The 24469-nt window shown below is 44.6% G+C and overlaps 1 protein-coding gene across 1 annotated transcript in view; it reads left to right on the top strand.

The window, feature by feature from the left end:
* PTPRQ (protein tyrosine phosphatase receptor type Q) overlaps positions 1 to 24469 on the top strand; it is a 1500794-nt gene that overhangs the window by 764670 nt on the left and 711655 nt on the right. The window contains exon 31 of the mRNA XM_078647981.1: positions 20639 to 20821. Within this exon, the coding sequence (XP_078504107.1) occupies positions 20639 to 20821 (183 nt within the window). The remainder of the gene's footprint in view (positions 1 to 20638; positions 20822 to 24469) is intronic.

The raw sequence follows: 24469 nt of genomic DNA, 5'->3' as shown, positions 1-24469 counted from the left end.
CGGGCCGTTCTCTGCTTACGGGTCTGCCGCCTCTAACCAGTGAGCCACACTTCTCCACTATATATATATAATATAGTTATATTCCGAGTAGAGTTGAGTAAGCACTTAGGGTGGCGCCACCACTGACATGAGGAATTCAAAATATGCAAGTTTGTTGTCTTGCTCTGAACATCATGAGGTTTAGAGGCTTTACAGATTTCCAGGGTTTGATGCCCTGGTAATAGTACCAAGTAATAGAGAAACAGAGAACAGTCTGTTATTCCTACTCTTGCACCTAGCTCTAGGCATCTTGAGGAAGATTTTTCATTTAGAGTGGAGAGAGCGAGAGGGCTGGTAGTGCTTGACTTTGGCCTGAGGGCAAATGGAACAGAACGTTCTAGGCGCTGGAAGTGAGACTCTGAAAGGCCAATAAGATCCTGGTTTTTATGTGAAACTAATGAACGCTTTTTATGCTGGCACCGGTGGATTGATGTTGTAGAGGCCTAAAGCAAACCCTCAAAACACGGGTGTATGTGATGGCCTAGAAAGACTTATTTACAGAATACCAACTCTGAGAAAGTTCACATAAACCGTTTAATCAAAATTTTCAAGATGAATGGTATTTACCACTTGGTAGGAATCAATTTATAAAATGGCTTTTTAAAAATCGCCTTAGGCATGTTTTTCAAGGTGTAGCTCTTTTTCTAAAAAGTGTGCCCTGAATGGTCCTTTTTAGGTCTCGCCAGCGAGACCTATTGTGGTTGTCTTGCCTTCCAAGTGATACAGACCGGTGCACGAGCCGATTGGGGTCTGTGGACGCGCTTAAATATAAACCGCGTGCGCACACACACACAGCGTTACTTAAGCCGGCCGCACACACGCGCGCGAACACACAGACACCCCCCCCCCCGCTGTGCCCCCCCCTACAACTAGGCCCCACTTACCTTATCAGCGGCCTCAGCCGCCACTCCTGAACTGCTGCCACCGCGGGGCTCTCCCTCAGGCGCTCACCACAGTCGGGAACGCTGGAGGCGTCCGCACGGCACACTTGAGGATTCCGCAGCTTCACCTGCGCTCACTTTTAGGGCTGTCGTAGTACAGGCCGCAACTGCGGCCTCGCATTCTGACTCTGCGCCGGGCAGCTTCACTTTTCTGTGGCTCGGCCACAACACTAAGAGCCGGTGCTGGGTGTCGTTATGATCAGCTCCCTCAGAAATCGCCCGAACTTCATCCGCTGGTAGTCCACACACTGGTAGGTGTCTCCGTCCCACCAGGAGTGAGTTTTGGTCAGGGCGGGTAGCACTGAACGGATGTTTTCATGAGTGGCGCAGCGGAACTCGGCTACCCTGTGGCCATTTCCGTCGACAGTTGGCCACGCCTCCTCATTGTGTGTTAATTTTACCCCTGAATCTAAGGCGTATTCGGACGCATTGAAACGCACAGCATGCAAACCCATTGCTGCTTGGCTGTTGTTTGAGGTCAAGCTTCTTCCCTTCATATCTGCTGCGCCGCATCAACGTCCCAACACTAGACCTGTGTGCAGTGTTCTCAGGTTGTTCCGACTGAAGTCGTCTCTTCACTGTGTGATCTCTCGTCGTGATAGCCGCGGGTTTCTCGGCACACGTGCCTCAGCTAAGGCACTGCCAGGGGCCGCTTCCCGGCTCATCTCTTTCTTTCAACAGGCAGTAGGGGGTGACCCCTGCGGTCAATGCGGGCAGAGTTCATGGGTCCCCGGTCTCTATCCTGCCTTCACGTGCCTCTCTAGCTCCGGCCTCCACAGCGGACTCCCTCCGAGGTGATTGCTGCGAGCGCAGTCTGAGGTGGAAGCACAGCGGCCCTCAGTGCTGGCAGAGGGTCCAGAGAGCTGCGCCTCTAAGGTGAGGGACACAGGGAGCCGGTGGGTGACTAGAGAGAGAGTGTCGGTGGACAACAGAGCGACTGGGTTACTAGGAGAGGGGTTGGGATACTCTTCAGTGGGCAGGAAAGTGACAGAGTGAGTCAGTCACTGGCCTAATGAGTGAACGCTGGGTACCTGATGCTGCTGAATGTGAAAGTCAGGCAGTGGACGCTAGTGTCTGTCCTCGGGTCCTGGCAACGACCTGACACGGCTTGAACACAGCTTTATAAACTTTAAGGACCATTTCACAAACATGGGGCACCAAAGTCATGTGTGTGATGACCTTCAGCCTCACATATCATGAAGATTTTGGCAACATTCCGTACTATAGATTCTGCTTCAAATTGGCTTTACTTTAAAGCAAATATTGTTGTCGCAGTAAGCCCATATCTCAACAAAGTTCTCTCGGAGACGGATGTGAAAAAAATGAAGAGGAAAAATGTATAGAATTAGAAACAATTAAAAAGTAAAGTCGCGTGGGTATCGCCTTCTCTCTCCGTGCTGGGGGCACACCTCTGGAAGGTGGATTTTGATGCAGCCCTGTGTAACAGTAGATAATAGAAGAAGAAACAGTGAAATATTCAGGGTTGTAAATCGAAAATTCGATTCCAATGTGACAGGATTTGGTGTGAGGAAGGATGGGGCGATGGGCCTGGGTAAAGTCACATGTGCCAGAAGTGAAGGGGAAATTGTATACATCTTAGAAATCACGTTATATTCCTTGCCCCTATCTGGGAAGATGTGCAATGCACATTTGTGTAGTATGAAAATATGTGCGAGTTACAAAATACCAAAACGAAACAAAGGGATCAGGTACTGACTCCCCCCATTACTTAAGCTATCCAACAGTCTGTTCAATGTGGGTTTCAAAAAGACCGCACTCTCCAGGTGTAGCAACTCCTGTCTGGGCTCTACCATTGCAATACAATGTCCTCTGTAAAGCCTCTCGTACTCCTTGAAGCTAGGCTTGCGCTATATCACACATTTATAATCCATAGACACGTCCAGTGCGGACTGCAGGGGCCTCAGCAAAGAAAACCGTCCGTAGGCCAAGCTTCAGGAGGCACTTGGTGACCATCACGTGCACAAGGGAGAGGATGTGGCATTACGGCCAGAGCAAACTTTGATACTTTGGAACCAGGTTCTACTCCTGGCGTCGGCTCAACACCCTGCAATTCTGGGGAAATCACTTAATCTCACCGTGCCCAAAAAATAAAGAATTGTGACCGTGTGTAATGTAACTGTCATGTAAAGCGCTCCATTAACTTCGGGTCGAGCTCGAGCTATATAAAACTGCAAGACGGCTGCAAAATGTGTGCTCGGCCTGTGCTAGGCATTTGTGTTCATTCTGTAGGCGCTTATTGCAATCTCAATGGACGCTTTAGCTCTGCCTACGAAGCTGCAAGTTTCAAGGCCAGTGATCTAGAGACCAAACAAACAAAAATCAACACTTGCCGCTGCACATAAGCCATTTCCGGTATCCAGAGCCCAAGAGTAACTACTTCTGTGTCGACACTCTGGCTTTTGGAATGGTGGAGTGAGTGCGGAGGGGTGGGGGCGGTTTCAGGGACAGCAGCTCAAAGTCTGTACATGGGTGTAAACGCCATGCTGGAGACCGCCCATTTTGCTGTTCCCTACATACTGGCAGAGGGTGTCACATTAGGGCATATAACTTCTGTTTGTTTTAGAACCTGGCCATGTGTTAGGTTTGATTGTAAAGGGTATTTTAATGAGGCGAGGTAGACTCACATGTAGACTTTCAGAAGCGGCGAGGAGTACTTCAGCTTTGCATAGCACACTCGTATAGAGCGTACAAAGTGTAACTTAAGGTCATGTCATCTGCTCCTGGCGCAAACAATTGATAAATGTTCTATTGTGACTCTTCCAGGCTTTCAGGGCTGATCACAAAACATATTTAACTCACACTTTTATTTCTGCCATGGAAAGTTGTGCATAGTGCGCATGATCATGTAGAGGTCAGAAGAAAGGGAGCTTTAGCAGACAGCAGTGCTGCAGTCCCACATATATACCAGGAAATTGCTTGTCAGACGCTCTCAAATCGCAGCCCTTTTTAGGTCAAACCTGGGCAGCGCATGTGCTGCTCTGCGGCATGCTGTATTGGAGTATAGAATAGAAGCCCCTCCCACTCTCCACCTATATTTGTCATTGGCTTGTTATTCAATGCAGCCCTGCCCCACCTCATATCAGCACAGGGGGTGAATATAATGCTTACCCACCAACCAGCTTTCTTTAGTTTCTTATCTAGTCCTGCCAGATCCCCGACTCACCCCATGACATCAGATACACTCTCCTACTACCATTAAACCCCACGAAAAATAAAATACTGTGCAGAATTCTGCTTGTTATAAAACTGACCCTCCGTTAGTCCCCATTCTGCGGCAATAAACTTGTTACCTTGCTATCATTTTGGGGGTGCCTGCCACAAAGAGAAAGCCCCTGTAGTGGAATATTGGGTCATCTGCGTATGCGGCAAACACATTTTCTAATCTTGGGGTTTGTCTCCTGCTGAGTTGAGCTGCATTTCATGATTCATTGATCTGCTTGCTTACACCTTTGAGTGGAATGTTTTTGCCTAATTATTCTTCAATATGTTTCCGAGAAGATTGTATGATTTTTTATTTGAAAGCGTGCAGTTAATGTGAATTGTACTAAAAGGTCCATTGTAAACCTAAAAAAATCAACACGTGGATGGATATATATATTTGGGCCCAGAAGATCGTGAATAATTTCTATCACCCTCTATCTATCTATCTATCTATCTATCTATCTATCTATCTATCTATCTATCTATCTATCTATCTATCTATCTATCTATCTATCTATCTATCTGTCTGTCTGCTATCTGTCTGTCTGTCTGTCTGTCTGTCTGTCTGTCTGTCTGTCTGTCTGTCTGTCTATCTATCTATCTATCTATCTATCTATCTATCTATCTATCTATCTATCTATCTATCTATCACTCTATCACTCTATCGCCCTCTATCTATCTATCTATCTATCTATCTATCTATCTATCTATCTATCTATCTATCTATCTATCTATCTATCTATCTATCACTCTATCTATCTATCTATCTATCTATCTATCTATCTATCTATCTATCTATCTATCTATCTATCTATCTATCTATCTATCTATCACTCTATCGCCCTCTATCTATCTATCTATCACTCTATCGCCCTCTATCTATCTATCACTATCGCCCTCACTCTATCTATCGCCCTCACTCTATCTATTGCCCCTCACTCTATCTATCGCCCTCACTCTATCTATCGCCCCTCACTCTATCTATCTATCTGTCGACCGCACTCTATCGCCCTCACTCTATCTATCTATCGCCCTCACTCTATCTATCTATCGCCTTCACTCTATCTATCTATCCATCTCCCTCACTCTATCTATCTATCTATTTATCGCCCTCACTCTATCTATCTATCGCCCTCACTCTATCTATCTATTTATCGCGCTCACTCTATCTATCTATCACCCTCACTCTATCTATCGCCCTCACTCGATCTATCGCCCTCACTCTATCTATCTATCGCCCTCAGTCCCTATCTATCTATCTATCGATCTATCTATCGATCGCCCTCAGTCCCTATCTATCTATCGATCGATCACACTCAGTCCCTATCTATCTATCTATCACCCTCACTCTATCTATCTATCTATCGCCCTCACTCTATCTATCTATCGCCCTCTATCTATCTATCGCCCGCCCTCTATCTATCTTTCGCCTGCCCTCTATCTATCTATCGCCTGCCCTCTATCTATCTATCGCCCACCCTCTGTCTATCTATCGCCCACCCTCTATCTATTGCCCACCCTCTGTCTATCTATCGCCGGCGCTCTATCTATCGCCCGCCCATCATCTATCTATCGCCCGCCTTTATCTATCTATCGCACTCACTCTATCTATCACATCACCACAGCATCACTCAGCACCACCACAGCATCACTCAGGGGCACCACAACATCACTATGCGCTACAACAGCATCACTGAACGCCACAGCATCACTCGTCGCCACCACAACATCACTTAGCGCCACCACAGCATCAATCTGTGCAACCATTCAACAACAACTGGTTCAAATATGTTCTCTCAATGTTTCAATATTTATTACAAATGTCACTAAAAGATGTTAATATTTCACTTCAGTTCTTGGATTTTCGTCACAATAAAATAATCTGAACATAATCTTCACAAAAGTTATTTACAAAAGTTAAAGCTATTGCCATTATAAATTACAATAAGATTTATTTAAATAATAATTATTTAAAAAAATTAAAAGCCATTGGTATTTGTAATATCAATACATCTCAGTCACGTAAATACAACACATATTGCATTGCAAATGCTATAGGTGTCTGTTGTAATCTCATATGTCATTTTTATGTATCTTTCACTTTAATTGTAACATTCTGTTTAGATCTTTATGTGAGGTGGATTCTAGTTCATTAGATTCTGTGGGAGTTGTTTGTCAGCTGTAATGGGAACACCAACTACTCTCCAGCGTTCATAATAAAATATCTTGTTAATTTATTTATAAGTAAACTCGTGAAGCGTGCTTCGTTCACAACAGTGTCACATTTGCGAAAGTTAAAAGTATTGGCATTGTAAATGACAAAGCTATTAATTTCGCTATTTTCAAAACCAACACATAAATGAAAAATGTGTCATTTACAATACCAATAGCTCAAACTTTCCTAATGCAAGACCTATTGCATTGCAAATGCTTGTTACTATTTTTTCCGTGTCTACGACCTGGCACTGTTTTACTATGTTTTAAAAAGACTGCCTGTTCTAATGCTTATCCACCCAACTCCCATTTTCTGTTTCCACTGCTTTTTTTTCCCTCCTGTGTTCCTTCTTTCTCTACTTCGTTGTTTTTGGGGATCCCTCTAAACTTTTATTTCATATTTTAAAATATATTTCTCGTTCAACAAGCTCTTCATTTTTATCTCTTTTTTTGTAGCTGATTAGTTACAAGCTGTAGTTCTCCTCTTAACCCTTTTCAACCCATCCTCCCCTTACCTTATATTTCTTGCTAATTGTTTTCCACTTTAAAATGAAAAATATGTTCCTTAATAGGAATTTGCTACATGGTTCACTTTCCAATCCTTAAAAAAAAAAGAGTAAATTAATATTACTCATTTTTATATTATTTTAGAGCACACTGTATTTCTACTAATTGCTTTTCCATCCCAACTAATGTTTGCATTCTGAGGTTTTTTGAGACAATGGATTTGGTATATGGGAGACTGGAATGGTGTAGATGCCAATTTACAAAGACTCAGACTGCTATAAAGTGTCTTCACTGCACCTATTTGGGCGCTGGTTCTGATGTCATCAGCACAAATCACTCCTTTTTATGGTTTTGTTGCAGTTTCCACAAAGAATATGCAGAGGTCACAGCAGGTTCACGTTGTTGAATAGGTAGGGAGTGTTTGTGATGGTTATTCATCAAGGAGATTATCCCTGATACTTACCAGTGACACTTCAGTAACATCATGGTGGACTCAAGATTAGTTTTTGTCTGGAATGTTGTTTTTTATATTGCATGGAGCTGTGCAGTGATATATTTTGCCAAGAGTTTGGTGTTCTATAAGATTCCCACTGTGGACAGTAGCTGTTCCGGTCTGCTGAGTCATGACTGCATTTTTTAAAGAAGTAGGTGATCAGCAAGTGGTTTCAGATCATGACTTAGCCAACTTTTCTCAGATGTGTGCACTTCAAAGAGGACCACCCAAACTTGTCATTTGACCTTGACTCTCTTACTTAGCTGAAGTGAGCATAAAAGTGAAGGATGGATTGCTTGAATTAATCTCTGCCACTGGTAACTGCTCAGGGCCCTTATAGTCCAAACTGCAGGCCAGGTACTCCCTGAACTGGAACACAGCACAAAGGCAGCCAAAGACTGGCTTCTGGTGGATTAGGGCTCATCAGTCAGTGCAGCTTCGTTCTAGTGTCACAGTGACACGGGGACCACATCTATGCATACCCATCATACTAAGGTTGTTGCACTGAAGTAAACAATAAAGTGATGGGTCAAATTTTTGAATTAATGTCAGTCACTGATAATTACTTGGGGTAGCAGTCCAACCCCTTGCACCATGTCACCTTAGAGTAGACCCAGCAATATGAAAATCTGTCTTTTTTTCCCATTTCAGTAGGAACAGTCAAGCCCAAATAAAAGCAACCCAAAACCGGTTTCACCCTGATTGGAACTCATCGGTTGGATGCAGCTGGCTCTCAGTGGCACAGTGAGCAAGTGACCTATGTCTGATAATACTTATAGCCGCTTAGAGTATTGCATCAAACATACGAATGGCAATGGGAGGAACGCTTGCAATAAGTCTAACCACTGCTTGTGTTCCCCTGCAGGAAGGGCCTGGCAGGTTGGGACTGGCTGTTCCTATTGGGGAAGGGTCAAGACGGATTTCAACATGCCTAGTTACAAAATGAGGTGGCATGGTGTGCAAAATAACAATGGACTGGGATGCTGCCCTGAATAATTACCAGCATCTAATATGTCAAGCATTCCATCCATCACTTTCTGTATACTTCAGTGTGACACTCTAAGTGTTCATAGAAGAATGGAAGGTGCACTCATGGAAATTAGACACGTGAACAAAGAGTCCAAAAAAGTGCTTCTTTTTATTCAAGTAATCTTTAAAAACCGTCACACAGCCAACGCGTTTTGTTCCCAATTGTGCCAAAAGGGAACTTCGTCAGGGCTCTTAGATTGATGGCCAAATAGGCATTGAAAGAAGATAAAAGTAGCACGAGCAGCAAAATACCAAGGGGCGCGGTATGAAGCGTCAGAGTACGGTGGGGTACAATGAAAAGGAAGATATTCCTTATGTAAGATCAACCTCGCACAAATAATGGGAGGAGGCCAGTGTGATGGAGTCTTGGGTAAACACAGTTTGGCAAAAACGAGATAAAAATAATTATCTTTCAGTTTCTACTGTATGTACATATATGTAAGCAGAGATCGCTCGAAAAGTCCCAATAAAAATACGTGAAGGTACACAAACACAGGCAATGAATCTTGAATATTACTCTTTAGATGATAAGACCCACAGGATATAGCGGCATGGATTAGCCAATTTAGCGGCACAAAAATAGAAATTTAGCGGCACAAATATGGAAATTTAGCGGCAATTTTGCTGCATTTTATTTGGCAGTTTTTCCTACAACAAACACCGATATCTTAGTGGGCACTTTTGTAAAATGACGCTCATTCAGGCTGCCTAGATCTAAGACCCTGTCTTCCTCTGTCTTTACTGATCCTAGTCCCGCCCCATTCCCCCAGGATTTTATCCATCCTTCACCCTCCTGGTATCTTAGTCTCATCAGTCTACACCACAGCCGTTCCCATGCACCTGAGACCGCATATTGAGACCCTGCACAGTTCAGCCGTGGACCACCATTTACCCAACCCCCTTTCCTATATCATTGAGGATGTGAAAGTATCTCTGAGAGTGGGGGCCCTGCCCCCATTGACTTATAGATCAGGTTTTAGCTCAGAGACAAGAGCTGTCATACAATTTCACAAAAAAGACCTTGTAGCTTTTTCCCAGTCTACCTTTTCAATACAGCCATTACGTAGATAGATCCAGCCTACCTTGCATGGTCCCCGTTATTGATATTGAACAACATACAGGACAAACCTTTTCTGCCTGTAATGGGAATGAGGGTATACTGAGCTTCAAACATGGAAAGTATCGCAGGTCGGTTGATTGTCTGCTCCGCTCCAGCTTACGATACTGCAACTGGCTAGGCCTGGAGGTTGTTTCTAAAGTCTACGTATAAATTAGTCTATGCTGTGATGAGCTATTGATGTGATATTGTTACCTGACAGTCTAAGCATGTAAGGATTACTACAGCGCAGAGGTGTTGTGCTAGGCGGCATATGTTGTCCTGCGGAGACGCACTGGAATCAGGGTGTGAGTCGAAACATCGATTCTTTTAATAGAGAATCCTCTAAGTAGATTGATTTCATACACAAGGAACCAATATTTAAATTTGACCATGTAAAATTGAAGAATAGGGGACATCTCTTTTGTCCAATGTATACATGGGTATCATCCTATTATTTTGCATATGATGCAGCCATGAGCACTGGGCCGTCGACAACATTTGACATTATAACACTAGCCAAAGGAATATAAAAGCATATAATTTTTTTCATTGAAAGGCTGTGTTTGCTTATGTTCTTGAAGAATTATTTATCACTTGTCCAATGATCTGATCATACCTGTATTAATATTGAAATAAGACCCACTTATCCTTTGTTCTAGTTCCGCCCCATTCTTCATACATCATCCCTGTTCCCCTCTAATCACAGCCCTGACACACTGCCCTCACCCACCTGACATGGAGCAAGTCAGCGCACCGTCTCTTTGGTAAAGGCACAGGGCAGCTGCTCGATGCCTGGGCTGAGATACCACCCAACAAGAGACATCTGGATTTCGCTGGCACTATTGTAAAAATCGCCGCATTTTTACAAAAGTGCCGATTTCGCGGGCACTTTTGTAAAAATCGCAGCATTTTTACAGAAGTGCTGATTTCGCGGCAAACCGCGAAATCCTGGAGGGTCTGGATCATGGTGATCCCCAGCATGCTAACCAGCAGTATCCTGCTGGTTAGCATGCTGGGGATCACCATTATCTTCCTTTTCATTGTACCCCACCGTACTCTGACGCTCCATACCGCACCCTTTGGTATTTTGCTGCTCGTGCTACTTTTATCTTCTTTCAATGTCTATTTGGCCATCAATCTAAGAGCCCTGACGAAGTTCCCTTTTGGCACAATTGGGAACGAAACGCGTTGGCTGTGTGCCGGTTTTTAAAGATTACTTGAATAAAAAGAAGCACTTTTTTGGACTCATTGTTCACGTGTCTACTTTCCATGAGTGCACCTTCCATTCTTCCATGAAAACTGTGACCTGATTTGTGCCTTTGGACGACGGGTGCAGGAAGCGGTTTGTACCAACCTGTGATTGTTGATTGTACATGTGTTCTGGTCGAGCTGGGCCTTGGTCTGTCGTTCTTTCTTTATCTGTTGACACTCTAAGTGTGACTGTTATGCCCAAATGTGGGTTCAGTGCTCATTGTGCAACTGTGGAAACAAGCTGCACCCGACGGACAAGCCCCGACCTGGGTGAAACTTGTCTTTGGTTATTTGCATTCTGGTTCAGGGAGGACCTGGCTTGGTGGTTTGGGTGGACTGTACCTATTGGAGGAGAGTTAAGACTGCTTTGCGTATGGGTAGTTCCAAGCTGACATTGGACGGTGTGCAAAATAACGATGGACTGGGATGCTGTCCTGAGTAACTACCATTTCAACATTCCATCAATCGCTTTTTGAATACTTCACTGTGACGGATACGGTCGGAATTTGGTCCCATGCTCTCTATGTCACTAGAATAAAGCTGCACTTGACTGATGAGCTGCAATCAGGACAAAACCAGTCTTGGCTTGCTTGTAGTCTGGTTCAGAGAGGACCAAACATGGCAGTTTAGGCTGGACTGTTTTTATTGCAGCAGGATCAATACTGATTTACATCTGGCTGGGTCCACAATGAAGTGTCATGGTGTGAAAAAACACGATGGACTCGGGAGTGGCCCTGAGTAATTATGGGTGGCTGAGAGTAATTCAAACATTCCATCTATCATGTTTTATTTACCACTTGCTTTGCTGGCCACCATTATTTGTGTCTAAGTTAACATTTTAAGGAAATGGAAGTGGGGAGTGACTGTCGAAGTTAAAATGTTCTATTGCCACTGAACATGCATATATTCTTTCATTGCAATTTGGCGAATGGTATGACTAGCTCGAGTACTTTAATATATTTTAATTCATATGTTTAAAAATATTAATACTGTAGAGAGTGGATGAAACCCGTCATCTTTTAAAAAACATGTTAGAGAGGTTCGTACAGAAAGATGACCCAAGATGGAATTTGTGCAGCTTCCCTTTACTTATGGTTGATATTAATAATAATAATAATAATAATAATAATAATAATAATAATAATAATAATAATTGAATTTGTAAAGCGCCTGGCTACACTGTACTAGTGTGTCCCCGCGCTATAGAACGGCCAAAACCAGAGCCTCTCAACTGCTATTTCTTCCCACCCGGCCAGAGACTAGCCTAGCCCTAATCTTTGGGAAACATTAGTTGTTAACCAGCTGTTTCTGTTCACACGCAACATCTTACTGGTAGGCTTCAAAGTTTGCAGGAAAAAAGGGGTGAAGATGGATGACATAAGAAGATTGAACTCAGTTCATCCCTGTTCATGGATGCCCATATATTAATTAGCGCTAACGGATAGGATAGGGAATTATGACGTTACCTACCATTATAAATTGCACTATAAATGTTGATCACCAGCTGTGTACATGGGGGGATTGACTCACCACATTTCAGCACTTCTAATCACAATGTATCCTCTTCCTGCATTTCTTTATAAGACTATTTTCTTTTGGAAACGCAAGAGGGATCGAGCATCAATCTTTATGTGGCTTCAACCATGGATGCCCTAATTAGGAGATATATACTTTACTTTCTTTGAGAGGACAGCATCAAGGAGCCCCAGGCAATCCCACATTTAACAGTGATTCTTAATATAAGTTGAAGCCCATTACCTTACTAAAAACCATGTTATTTGTTTTGTCATTCCCATCTGACAATGGAACACACCCGAAATAAGGACAATTTATTACTACTCACTTGTAATGAGCTTATTACAAGTAAGTAGTGATTTCAAAGTACAGCCTTCCATTCAGGCGACCGGATGTGGGGTCCCCCTTCTGTCCACTCACCTGCTGTCGTGTAGCAGTAGCTATCTGAGGCAAAGTAGGAAGGTAATGCAAAAAGCTTCTGCCACTCTACTAGAACTCCCGGTGACTCAGATTGTACATTAAGTTAGTGACTGGGCTCGGGGAGCTGGAACAGCCAATCGCTAGGCTGTGCCCACCTTGTCTTTAAAGCCCATGGACAGCCTGCAATCTCTACTCCCAAACCATCTACGACAGGCCATATAGCAAACGTGTTATGTTTTCTAAACAGTATCTCAATTAAGGCATGAGCACTGCATATGGTTCATTCTTCTTTATATTCTGGGGTTTGTAGAATTGTTGTAACCTGAATCATAACACTACATTGATCAGAATGAAAAGGTAACAAGACATAATGAACTACTGAATGCTGACAACTTAAACCTGTGGGGGAATGGACATATTTCATTTTTCATTTTTCATAAATCTTTATTTCGGTAATTTATCACCATAAAAGATATTAATATCCATTTCATATTTGTAAAAACAATAGAACATTAAAAAACATTTGAAGATACGTCAGAGACCATAGGAATGTTCAGTAATACAGGGTATCACATTTTTACTACGGTAAAGATCAATAACCAGCTTTGAGGCACTGACTTCTCAGAAACCACATTGCTCCTAAATATTTAGCCACTGCAAAAACAATGTGATCCGACAAGTCTGTTTTCATCACTCTGAACGCGGCCAAGCACTCTGCAAACCCCAAACTCCTACATATAGGGACAATCCATTTCTTGCGGTTCGCGTTATAGGCCGGGCAGAAAAAAATGATGTGGAGCTCAGTTTCATTAGCCACTCTGCAAGCCGGGCATAAGCTGACTGCTGATTCGCTCCACTTACTAGTTAGAGCTTGAAGTGGAAGGGTCCCATGCCTCCATTGCAAATATAGTTTCCTAAGTAAAGCAGGGTATAATTTGTCCAAGGCTGGTCCAAAGCTGTAAATGTCCTTGATGCGTAGAAATGACCCTGTGAGTGTCCCCAGGTTTTGCCGACGACAGAGTGCCGCTATTTTACTGTCGTAGTAAACCTTTGCCAATCTCTTTTTAGGAATTAATGGGCAAGCGGATGAAGGATCAGACCAGAGTGTCGATAGGCCTAGACCCTCAAACTCAGTTTTAATATATTTAAGCCATTTAATTTTCCCTGCATTAGGCATGGCAAGCACCTCCTGAAGCCCCTGCCTATAGCTAATCAGTTCTGGGACTGCCCACAGCCTACGCCAATAGACCAAGGGGCGCAATGCCAGTTCTTCACCAAGGGGTCGCAACCCCAGATCTAACCTTAATGGAACAAGGGGTGTGCTGGGCGGAAGTGCTACCACCCGCCTAATGAACTTGTTCTTGGGAGAAGCTACATGACCCCAGAGCTCGCAACCATACATGGCAGCCCCCCTTGCCTGTGCCCTATAGATCTGGAGGGGTGGGCCAACGGGTTTGATGGATGACCTGTTTTTTCCCATAAGCTTCATGACCCCGCCCGAGTACTGGACCAATTTGAGTAGTGCTTTCTCTTGGTGTGTCCTCCAGGACATATTTTCATTTAACATGACTCCAAGATACTCAAAGCTTCGCACCCTTTCGAGTCTACTTTGCCCGATGCTGGGGCTGGATCGTAGTTTTGGTGGGGGGTTAAAAACCATAAATTTGGTCTTTAAGGTGTTGATTTCTAAACCGTGTTCCCCACAGAACTCCACAAAGCCGTTTAAAACGCGCTGAATCCCCATTGGGGACTTTGAAAGCAGCAGGGTGTCGTCAGCGAACATATTCGCCGGCACCCTGCTACCTGCCAACTTGGGAGCGTCAGAATTGACAACTCCATTCAGGTGGGAGATTACCCCATTGACGTAGAGGCAAAACAGTGTCGGTGCAAGCACACAACCCTGCCTTACCCCCCTGTTAACGGGGAACCGGTTCGACAGCGCCCCCTCCTTGCCACACCTCACCTGAGCAAAGTTGGCAGTATGGAGACGAATAATCATCTCCAACAAGCCCTCAGGGACCCCCAGTTTGGCCAGCACCTCCCAGAGTTTTCTGCGGGGAACCAGGTCGAAGGCCGCCCTCAGGTCCACGAATACAGTGTAGAGGCTGCCACCCTCCAGCTGTACCGTTTTCCAAAAGATGAGGGCGAGCCGAAAGACCTGGTCTGTGGTGGAGACCTTCCTTCTGAACCCCGCCTGGAATGGACTCAGATTATCATATTCCAACATCCACTCCGACAAGCGATCCAGAAGTAACCTAGTGAAGAGCTTCTGGGAAACGTCTATCAGGCTTATTGGCCTGTAGTTGGCTGGGAGCAGAGGCGAGCCCCTTCTTAAAAATAGGGACTATCTCTGCCCCCAGCCAAGTTGGGGGGACCGTCATGCCGTTCAAAATTGCATTGAACATCACCCTCAGATACGGGGCCCAGATCTTGATTTCGTGCCTGTAGAGGTCGCCTGGGAGCTTGTCCAGGCCTGGCGCCTTTTCAGCAGCGAGGCCCGAGATTGCCACAGTGAGTTCTTCCAAAGTAAACCCATCCATCGGGGATATGCTTTCAGGGGGTTGGGCCATTGCTGGCTCGGAAAGGTTCCCCAATTGATTTAGACGGGGCACGCTATACAAAGTTTTAAAGTGATCCTCCCACACAGCAGAAGCAATATTTGCATCTACTGCCGCTATGGGTTCAGCTGAACCGTGCTTGACGATATGCCAGAATTTCTGGGCATCTCGAAGTGCAAGGGCAGCCAACATTTCAGACCAGTTATCATGGTCCCATTCTATTTTGGCATTGCGGAGAATAGACTTATAGGCCAGCTGCTTTTCCCTAATCTTGCTAGGGGTTTCCCGGGTTTTGAGGGACTCCAATAGGTCGGCCTTTGCTCTCCTGCAAGAAGCATTGAACCATGAGGCTCTTCTCCCCTTGGCCTTTTTCGTCCTGGCCACAGGGTTCAGTACTTCTGCTAGATTAGAACAAAGCTCAGAGTGAATATCCCCAAGCACGGAGAGCTTATCAGGGAAGGGTAACTGAGGAATGAGATCCACAACTTTTTCAAGGACAGGGACTACAGCCGCATACAACCTCTGGATATTTTTCGGGTTCTCCACTAATCTTGGCCATCTAACCCTACGTCTATTGCTAGTTGCAACTAGACCAACAGGGAATGCTAAATTTTCATCTGTGATACCCGTGGGCATTCCCTGGACAGCGAACCTCAGTGACAATGCGTTGTGGTCACTGTCAGTCCTTTTGACTATCGTGAAGTCCCTCACTTTGGCCCAGTCGTTCGTTGTGACCAGGATATAATCTATCCGTGACTCATGCCCTGGTCTATTAAAGGTAGGCTGAGGTGGGATGTCTCCCTTAAGCCGCCCATTGCAAGCCCTCAATGAGTGGGATAGAGTGAGAGATGTTATTTGGATGGCTAGGGGTGACCATGATTTTACTGGTGGGCCCAGCAAGATGGGTATCTCCCATAGATCGTCCTCTTCGCTAATTACCCCTTCCAAATGACCCGGGAGGGGCTCGTACTGAATGTTAAAGTCCCCTCCAACTATGAGTGATGGACAGAGAGTGGCAGAATCGAGGAACAAAGCCAAGTCTTCAATTGTCCCCGAGGTGCCTGTTAACCCAACCGGTCTAGAGTATAAATGTATTAATGCTACACTCGCACCAGATGCCCACTCCAGAACAACACACTGAAGGTCTGGTGAGTTAGTTTCGAGGTTTCTCGCCCTGCATCCTAGGTGGGAAGCTACCCAAATCAGCAAGCCACCAGACGGTCGGCCCTTCCCACCCCATGTTGCCGCTATCGCAAAGGAAGCGTACCCTGTGCGGGACTGTTGTTCTATGGCCCACGTTTCCTGGAACAGACATATGTCATATTCCTCAATAAATTCCACCCACTCTGAGGAATCTAGTTTATTGCCCAACCCGGCAACGTTCCAGGAAAGTATCGATACTGCACCGGGAGCCCCCGCCTTATCAATAGTATTAGAACCCAGGGGACACGTGCTTGTCCTGCGCTGGCTGTACTTGGGACAGGACAATCCCTCAATTGCTATTGAACATGTTACATACAGCGCCTCAGGAAGGGGGTTATCCTTGTTATTTTGGCCAACTAGACCTGAGTTGGTAATATAATCTTTTGTGGGCTCAACGAGTATACCCCCCGCACAATGTTCAACAGCCTCCCCCTTTGTGTGCCTAGTCTCACCCATGATTTGGTTGCAGTCACCATTAAGATATTGTGATGGTGGTAAGACAGAACGCGGTGAGAGGTATGACAGGGAACAGTGTGAATCTGCCAAGGACGGTGTATCAGTGACCCTGTGTGAAGATGATGGAGCAGAGCACGGTGAAGGGTAAGACGTAGAACAGTGTGAGTCTGCCAAGGACGGTATATTGGTGACCCTGTGGGAAAGTCAATCCACATCCTCAAGACAGCCAAATCTATTGTAGGTGGGTACTCCCTTCCACCCCCATGTGTATCCTGTCGGAAGTTGGGTAGCCCGCCCTGTGCACAATTTCTCACCGGAATCCCATTCCAGTTTCCCCCCGTGTTGGGATGAAAGGACGGGGGATAAAAGTAAGTTAGTGGTCTAGTTGCTATGGGCGAATTTTCTCCATGGTTGCTCCATGAATGGATAAAGTGTGCAGTGTTGGGGTCTTCAAAAGAGACAATAACACAATCACCTGTGATAGACTTGTGCGAGGTGCCTATCCGAGGGACCCGTCGCACCATAAGAATTTTACTTCTCAGGTGATTGGGTAATGGCCTATTTACATTGAGTCAATGGATTACCCTATTATTTAATGATCCAAAATCCTCCTGCTGTTGGTAAGGAATTTCCGGCACCCCCGTAAGCACAACTACATACGGTCTTACGTCTGGGGGAAGATCAACATAACCCCTATAGTGATTTTTAAAAGATTGTTGTCTATATGGGGTAGAATGGTAAGTGTTACGATCTTTAACCCTCGGGACTGCCATAACTTTCGGAGCTGGTGCAGGTTGAGCTGGCAACTCATTCGTGCTTTCCGCTACTCTATTGATAGAAGTGCTTATATTGACCTTATACCGAGGTTTCGGAATGGGTTTGACCACCGGAGCTACTGATGGAATAGCAGCAGGTACTGGTGGAATGGGAGTCACAGCAGGTGGGCTAGTTGGTTTGTTGGCAGGTATGGACAGGGTGGCTAGATTTAAAATACTTTTGTCTGTCTCGAGTAGCTGGGTTTCTATTCGAGAGAGTCTAACTTCCAGGGGGATTAGGAGTTTTTTTAACGTTTCCCTCACAATCGCTAAAAATTCCACATCCTTTCCTTCAATCGGGCAAAGTGGTACCCCACCATTCTCACCTTCAATTACAAGATTCTCATTTTCCACCACTGATTTTGCTGGACTAAGATCTGTTACTGAGGGGCAACTATTTACCATAGGAAAGAGTGAGTGGGGTGGCTGAGCTAGTACTTGGGAGGGTAACTGAGCCTTTGCAACCTTAGCCTTTTTCCTAGAGTACGCAGTGGTATTGTTACGCTTTCGTTTATGAATGGAACCCTTTAGGGGGGTAGGGGAAATCCTCCCACTCATAACCTTACGCTTAACAGTCGGTAGCGTCTCCAAGGGGGCCCCCTCAACCCCTGCCACCCCACCCAATGATAGACTAAGGATGGGGGGGATGCACGTGGGGGCCCCACCTCCAAAGCTGGAGCAGGAAGGGGTACGACTGATGGATGGTGGATGACTGCCTGCGTTATGATTGGAGCTAGGCCCTTTGGGCGATCCGGTGTTTTGGCAAGGGCATAGTGGCCTAAAGAGGATTTTTTAGCCGTGCCCAACTCCTGGGAAATCCTTCTAGCTGCATTGAGTTCAATGGAGACCCTATGCTGCATTTTACTGATCTCCATATCTATGGCAGTGTTGGTTCTGGTGATAAAGTCATCAAGTGTTCCATCTTTCAAGTTCCCTTTAGCTGCCCTGCTTCTGTACTCACGTGTGGACATAGCACCTTGTCTTCAGCAAGCACAGCTAGCAGGTGATTTTGAAATGACAAGAATGGGGCCAAGGGGAGTGGCCCGGCCCGGACTCTACCGTACTCAAACGGCCCGCTCTTTGCCCGGTCTTCGCCCCGCGCGCGTCCCGCTGCGCGAGACGCTTATACTGTTTATATTCTCCCAGGCGGGGGGCGTTGCCGCTGCGGGAAGAGGCTGCAGGTGTGGAGATTGCCTCGCAGTCCCACAGCGGTGTGGGCAGAGTGAGCGGGTCCGAGGACCGGCAGCAGCCGAGGAGCGGGTGCCGCGGCCGGGGAGCAAAGGAGCACAGAAGCACAATCCAACGGAGACTCTGTCTCCTCACACAGCGACGATTCGCCCAATTAGGTCAGCCTCAGCCCAGGTTGTGAGTAGCGCCCGCGCACCGGGTGCTGCGAAAGTTTATGCAGTGACCAGGCGGGGGGCGTTGCCGCTGCGGGAAGAGGCTGCAGGTGTGGAGATTGCCTCGCAGTCCCGCAGCGGTGTGGGCGGGGTGGGCGGGTCCGAGGACCGGCAGCAGCCGAGGAGCGGGTGCCGCGGCCGGGGAGCAAAGGAGCACAGAAGCACAATCCAACGGAGACTCTGTCTCCTCACACAGCGACGATGCGCCCAATTAGGTCAGCCTCAGCCCAGGTTGTGAGTAGCGCCCGCGCAGCGGGTGCTGCGAAAGTTTATGCAGTGACCAGGCGGGGGGCGTTGCCGCTGCGGGAAGAGGCTGCAGGTGTGGAGATTGCCTCGCAGTCCCGCAGCGGTGTGGGCGGAGTGGGCGGGTCCGAGGACCGGCAGCAGCCGAGGAGCGGGTGCCGCGGCCAGGGAGCAAAGGAGCACAGAAGCACAATCCAACGGAGACTCTGTCTCCTCACACAGCGACGATGCGCCCAATTAGGTCAGCCTCAGCCGAGGTTGTGAGTCCATATATACTTAATGGGTGAATTACTAATGAACCACTTAACTGTACATTGAAAAGAATATAGGAACTCACCTTGAAATACTTTGAGCTTATAATGCAGCATTCTTCCTCTATATAGCCACGGTACTCCTCGGTGACTTTCAATATTCCTATAGTATACAGCTGGGGTATATTATCCTATATGCTATTTCATAACTCTCAGTGGTGCATATGCTACAGATGTGAATATCACAAGCATGACATCAAGATGCAGTGCTCACTTTGTCTTCCTCTCTTTATGCCACTCACTCTATACCCTCTGCCTCTCCTTTTAGTGGTTGAGTCCAAAGTAGAAGCATATAGTTTATTAATGTTGTTGAATTGGAAATGGATCAGTTCAAAATGTTTACTAAAGAGTACATACAGTCCAAAGCGATATCTCCTTTACTCAATATTGTAACCTGACTTTGATTAAGGGGACCTATAGTGTTCCTCATGTTTGCTCAATTTATGCATGTTCAATATATTAGTTTCAGATATATTAGTTTGAGATAACTGGATGAGTTTGTACACTATAAATAATAAATGAGACATTTTGATGAGGTTTGTACAAAGATAAGAGTTTGTTGAAGGATGCCTCCAGCTGCTCAAAGTATCCTATGACATCTCTTGGGTCACAATCTCTATTTTTTGGGATTTAACAAATATGTTCGGAAAATCATATTATCTGCTCTGTTCAGGAAAACAATATCCCGCTGTGCAGAGGTCATTTTAATAGCCCACGAGTTAGAAAGTGAGTTACAGTCACGGTCATGGTACAGAAGCTTGTTGTTACACTGTGTATTGTGTTTTAAAAATCTTAGTCGCTCACTGTACACACATTTCTACTTTGTTTTTTATCATATATAAAACCTTAAATAATTTCAGGAAATGAATTGCTGTACATGAATCTGTAATTGCTATTAGTAACCTGAGGTGTCTTCTTGCAGCTCCGGATAGTGCCCCAGAAAACATAACCTACCGAAACATCTCATCCACGGAAGTAGTGGTGTCATTCCTGCCGCCTGCTATTCCTAATGGAATTATACGATGGCACACAATATATCTTCAGATGGCAAATGGGACAGAAAAAACTGTTATTAACACAACAAATCTTTCACAAACAATTACTGGTAAGTGGCTAATAAAAGTGTGATGTTTTTTGAACGATAATTAGCTACGTTTACTTTTATTCACCTTGCCTATTTCTAAAGCCCCGATTCAAACTTTTTATTTCGTTTTTTTAATGCCATTTGCTAGGATAGCAAACACTGAAATATAGTTCAAAGTATATATTGAGCACACATAAGGACTATTTTCAACACAGCTCCTACTACTTCATAAGGAATTTATATTACGAACAAATTACACATTTTCCCCTTGTTCACTTCCACAGTCTAAAGAAGATAGAAAACAAGGGCAATGAATGCACTTTACATGGGACACCTTGTACTAAGCAAATCCCAACTGACCTTCTGCTCTGCAAATAACCACAGCACTACAGATATACACTATTCGGTGGCCTTGGCGCTAGAGGTATTTCTAATCATGCCCACGGTTGTTCTCACGAGTCTGTACCTTTAAACATTACCCTGCCAGACTGTGATAGAGGAAAATGAAGCTGCAGCCTTGGTGTGAGCTGTTCTGGACTCCTGCACACCCCACATTGAGAATTCCACAGAGCTAAACTGGTTTGATCAAGGAACACTAGTTTTATATTTGCCCGCTTTGCTTGAACAGCAAAGAAAATGCGATGTTATGCGCAACAAAACGAACAAACAACATAAGAGTTCAAATAAAAATAATATTCACACTAAATGAAGGAACAAGAAGGAAGATACATTTAAAATGATGAAAGTCAGATAATGGATAGAACATTTTTTTAGCAAAAGTCTCTATTTGAAATACGCAATTCAAGATTTGTCGATTAGTGTTCATAAAAGGACAGCAGCACACCGAAAATATTCACTATGGCATATTTTCCCAAAAGACTTTGTAAAGTTGGGTTAAACTGTGTGGAAGTGAGTAACCTAGATAACGCAGGGTGATGTTGCTGATTTTTCAGGCATGCGGGCTCGCATCCTAGCATGACTAGCTTGTAAATCTTTATGCTATTGTATCTCAGAGGTATCGGTCCTCTTGAAGTGAGCTATGAGCTGGTGCAAGTCTCCACGTTCCTGAAAGAACCACACAAGCTGACTAAGACACTGTGAACAGGTCAGCAGCCTCCTCTGGTTTCTGGACCTTCTTATTTTATCTAGATTTCAGACTCTCATTTCACTGTGACTCAAGTCGGGAAACTGCTTTCCCCAGTTCTCTGGGATTTAGTCAGCGATAGGGATAGTCCTTCCATTGTTCTTCTGACAGGCAGACAAGAAATGCTCCAGCAGAGCAGGCAGGGAAGTTAACCTACTCCCCATCTTTTACCAGTGCAGTAATACTAACCTTATTTTTTTTCCATAATAGCTAATATTCCACTGGCAGTTAGTCATAATAAAATTCTGAGAAAGTGTGATGATGTTCCTGTTTTGGGGGTGTTTCATGTCAAGCAAAAATGGTATCATAATATTTTGTCTGTAAAAAAATCCAACACGATTGAGGACAGCCTTCTGGCTCTGGAGTGTTCTTATGCACTCAAACTCCACCCATCTCTGATCTTTTCAACTTTGTAAACTTCAAGAAAACTTGTAGCACATTCTGCTGACATTTTCTAAGGGTGCCCCACTGAGTAATGGAGAGAGACTGTATCTGAGATAGATCTCTTTTTGAAATCGCATTGATAGTCAAGCTGATCAATGTGCCATTTCAATGCCTTCATTCATTTCTGTGTGTGGACAGGCTTCTTTTGAAGCTCTTATTTTTTCGGAGTCTTGGCCAGAGCTCTTAAGATATGTAAAGAGCTGTGACCTGGTAGGTTTCCTCCAGCCACCATTTTCAATCTCATTCCCTTACTTAGGCTAGTGTAGGAACAGCGTATTCATTATCCCTTAAGTGCCATACCTAAATAGATAACGTGCATCTGATTCCATATTTCACCTTTTAAGGGCAATTTACCTTTACAATATGGTTTTGTTGTAGGCTGCTGGCACCATTCCTGTTATCCAAATGAAAGATTGATGTATACCTATTAAGATAACTGTCCTACTGCACATCTGTTAAGGGTACTTACAACTTTCCAAACTTTATAGCATTCACTTTTGAGTGTTGATCTATATATTCTCCTTTACATTTTCAATACTGGCATGGTGCAACATGCAGGTTGGCTTGCACTAGTAGCTTCCTTAAACTTGGTTACATTATAATATTGTATTATTTTCCAGGGTCTACTTGAAGCAGCCAAGTGAGTCACACATTAGTGGGGACAGCACTTAGCAATGGCAAGAAAGTGTGAACATTTTAGGAACGTGTATGTGACTGAGCCTGTTTAGAAAGCCTCCATCTAGACTACAACTCAAAATTCATGATGTCCAAAATAAATAAGCATTGGCATAGTCAATAGGTCTCGCTTTTGGGACCTTATAAGTATTTAATAATGCAGTACAATATCCTTGGTGCAACAACATCAACTGTTGCATGGCTAAACACTTATAAGGTCCCAAAGGCGAGACGTATTGGCTAGGCCAATGCCGGTTAAACATGGCGTGATGTACTATGTATAGGGCCTTAAACTGAATTATTTTGGTAACTAGCAAACTCTGAATGAACTCTCCCCTTGCATTGCCGTGGGTTACTAACATTTCTCTCATTAAGACCCTTTGATAGATCTCTTAAATGCCCATTAATAGGAAGGGTTTGAGAATTACCTTGAATTTGTGATGGTTTTGAAAGATCATGATGTTGAATGGTTTATTTCTTTATTTTTGTCATGTGCCAGCATGCCTTTTTAAGGACATTTAAGAGTACTTTGGTGCAATAAAAATATGCTTGTTGGCAAAATGACGGGCATTAATAATTTAGATCAGAAATGGGGTAAAACTGACCATGAATTTTTAGGTCACTTATATGTAGAAGGCTCGTTTGAGAAAGCGTATGAGAAAGCTACTTCCACAAACAAGGGTTACTGGAAGTGTAAGGGAAGAAACAGAACAGCAGAGAAAGGGAGACCGATTTCAAAGCAAAATACATCATGAACTCAAATGTAGAACAGCGACGAGAAGTAAGATTGGTAAACAGTCAAAAGGTAAAACAAGTCAGCTGTCAGGTTGATTGGGAAAGAAAAAGGAGGAGCAACTAAGTGAATAAACAAGTGACTGTTATTTGTTATTAAAAAATAGAAATCTATGAGGAAATTAACCACATCTGATGTATTTTGAAGCCTTAGCTCGAGCTCTGGTTGCAGATGTAGTAGTTACTGTTAAGAAACGGAAAGAGGATCGAGTTTGCCAAGAGAAAGGAGTGAGGTGGAATGGGAGGATATATCACGGCCTAGTGAAGCCAAACAGATCAGAAAACACCAAAATAAATTAACAACAAAGTATTATTTACCTACATTCCCCATTAAAGCTCTGTCTGTGTTGCTGTTTGTATATTTAAGGTAGACAGCGAAACGCAGAATGTACACCTCTGCCAACAAAGGAGGCTTGATTCCCTGCTCCTGAAAGTGGTTCTGCCCGGGCCTGAAGAAACACCGATTCACCCTCCAACCGCTCTAACCATCAAAAACATCCCTTACTTTACAGCCCGCTAATGCTCTCTCTTCCGCGGGCACTGAAGAGGCCATGAACACACATGGCGCTGCCTTCCATGCTTACCACCGCTATAAACAACAGCCACATACACAC

Source organism: Lissotriton helveticus, chromosome 1_1, assembly GCF_964261635.1.
Source record: "Lissotriton helveticus chromosome 1_1, aLisHel1.1, whole genome shotgun sequence".
In the NCBI taxonomy this organism is placed as follows: Eukaryota; Metazoa; Chordata; class Amphibia; order Caudata; family Salamandridae; genus Lissotriton; species Lissotriton helveticus.
Note: the sequence above shows the minus strand (reverse complement) of the source record. Positions and strands in the feature narration are given on the sequence as shown.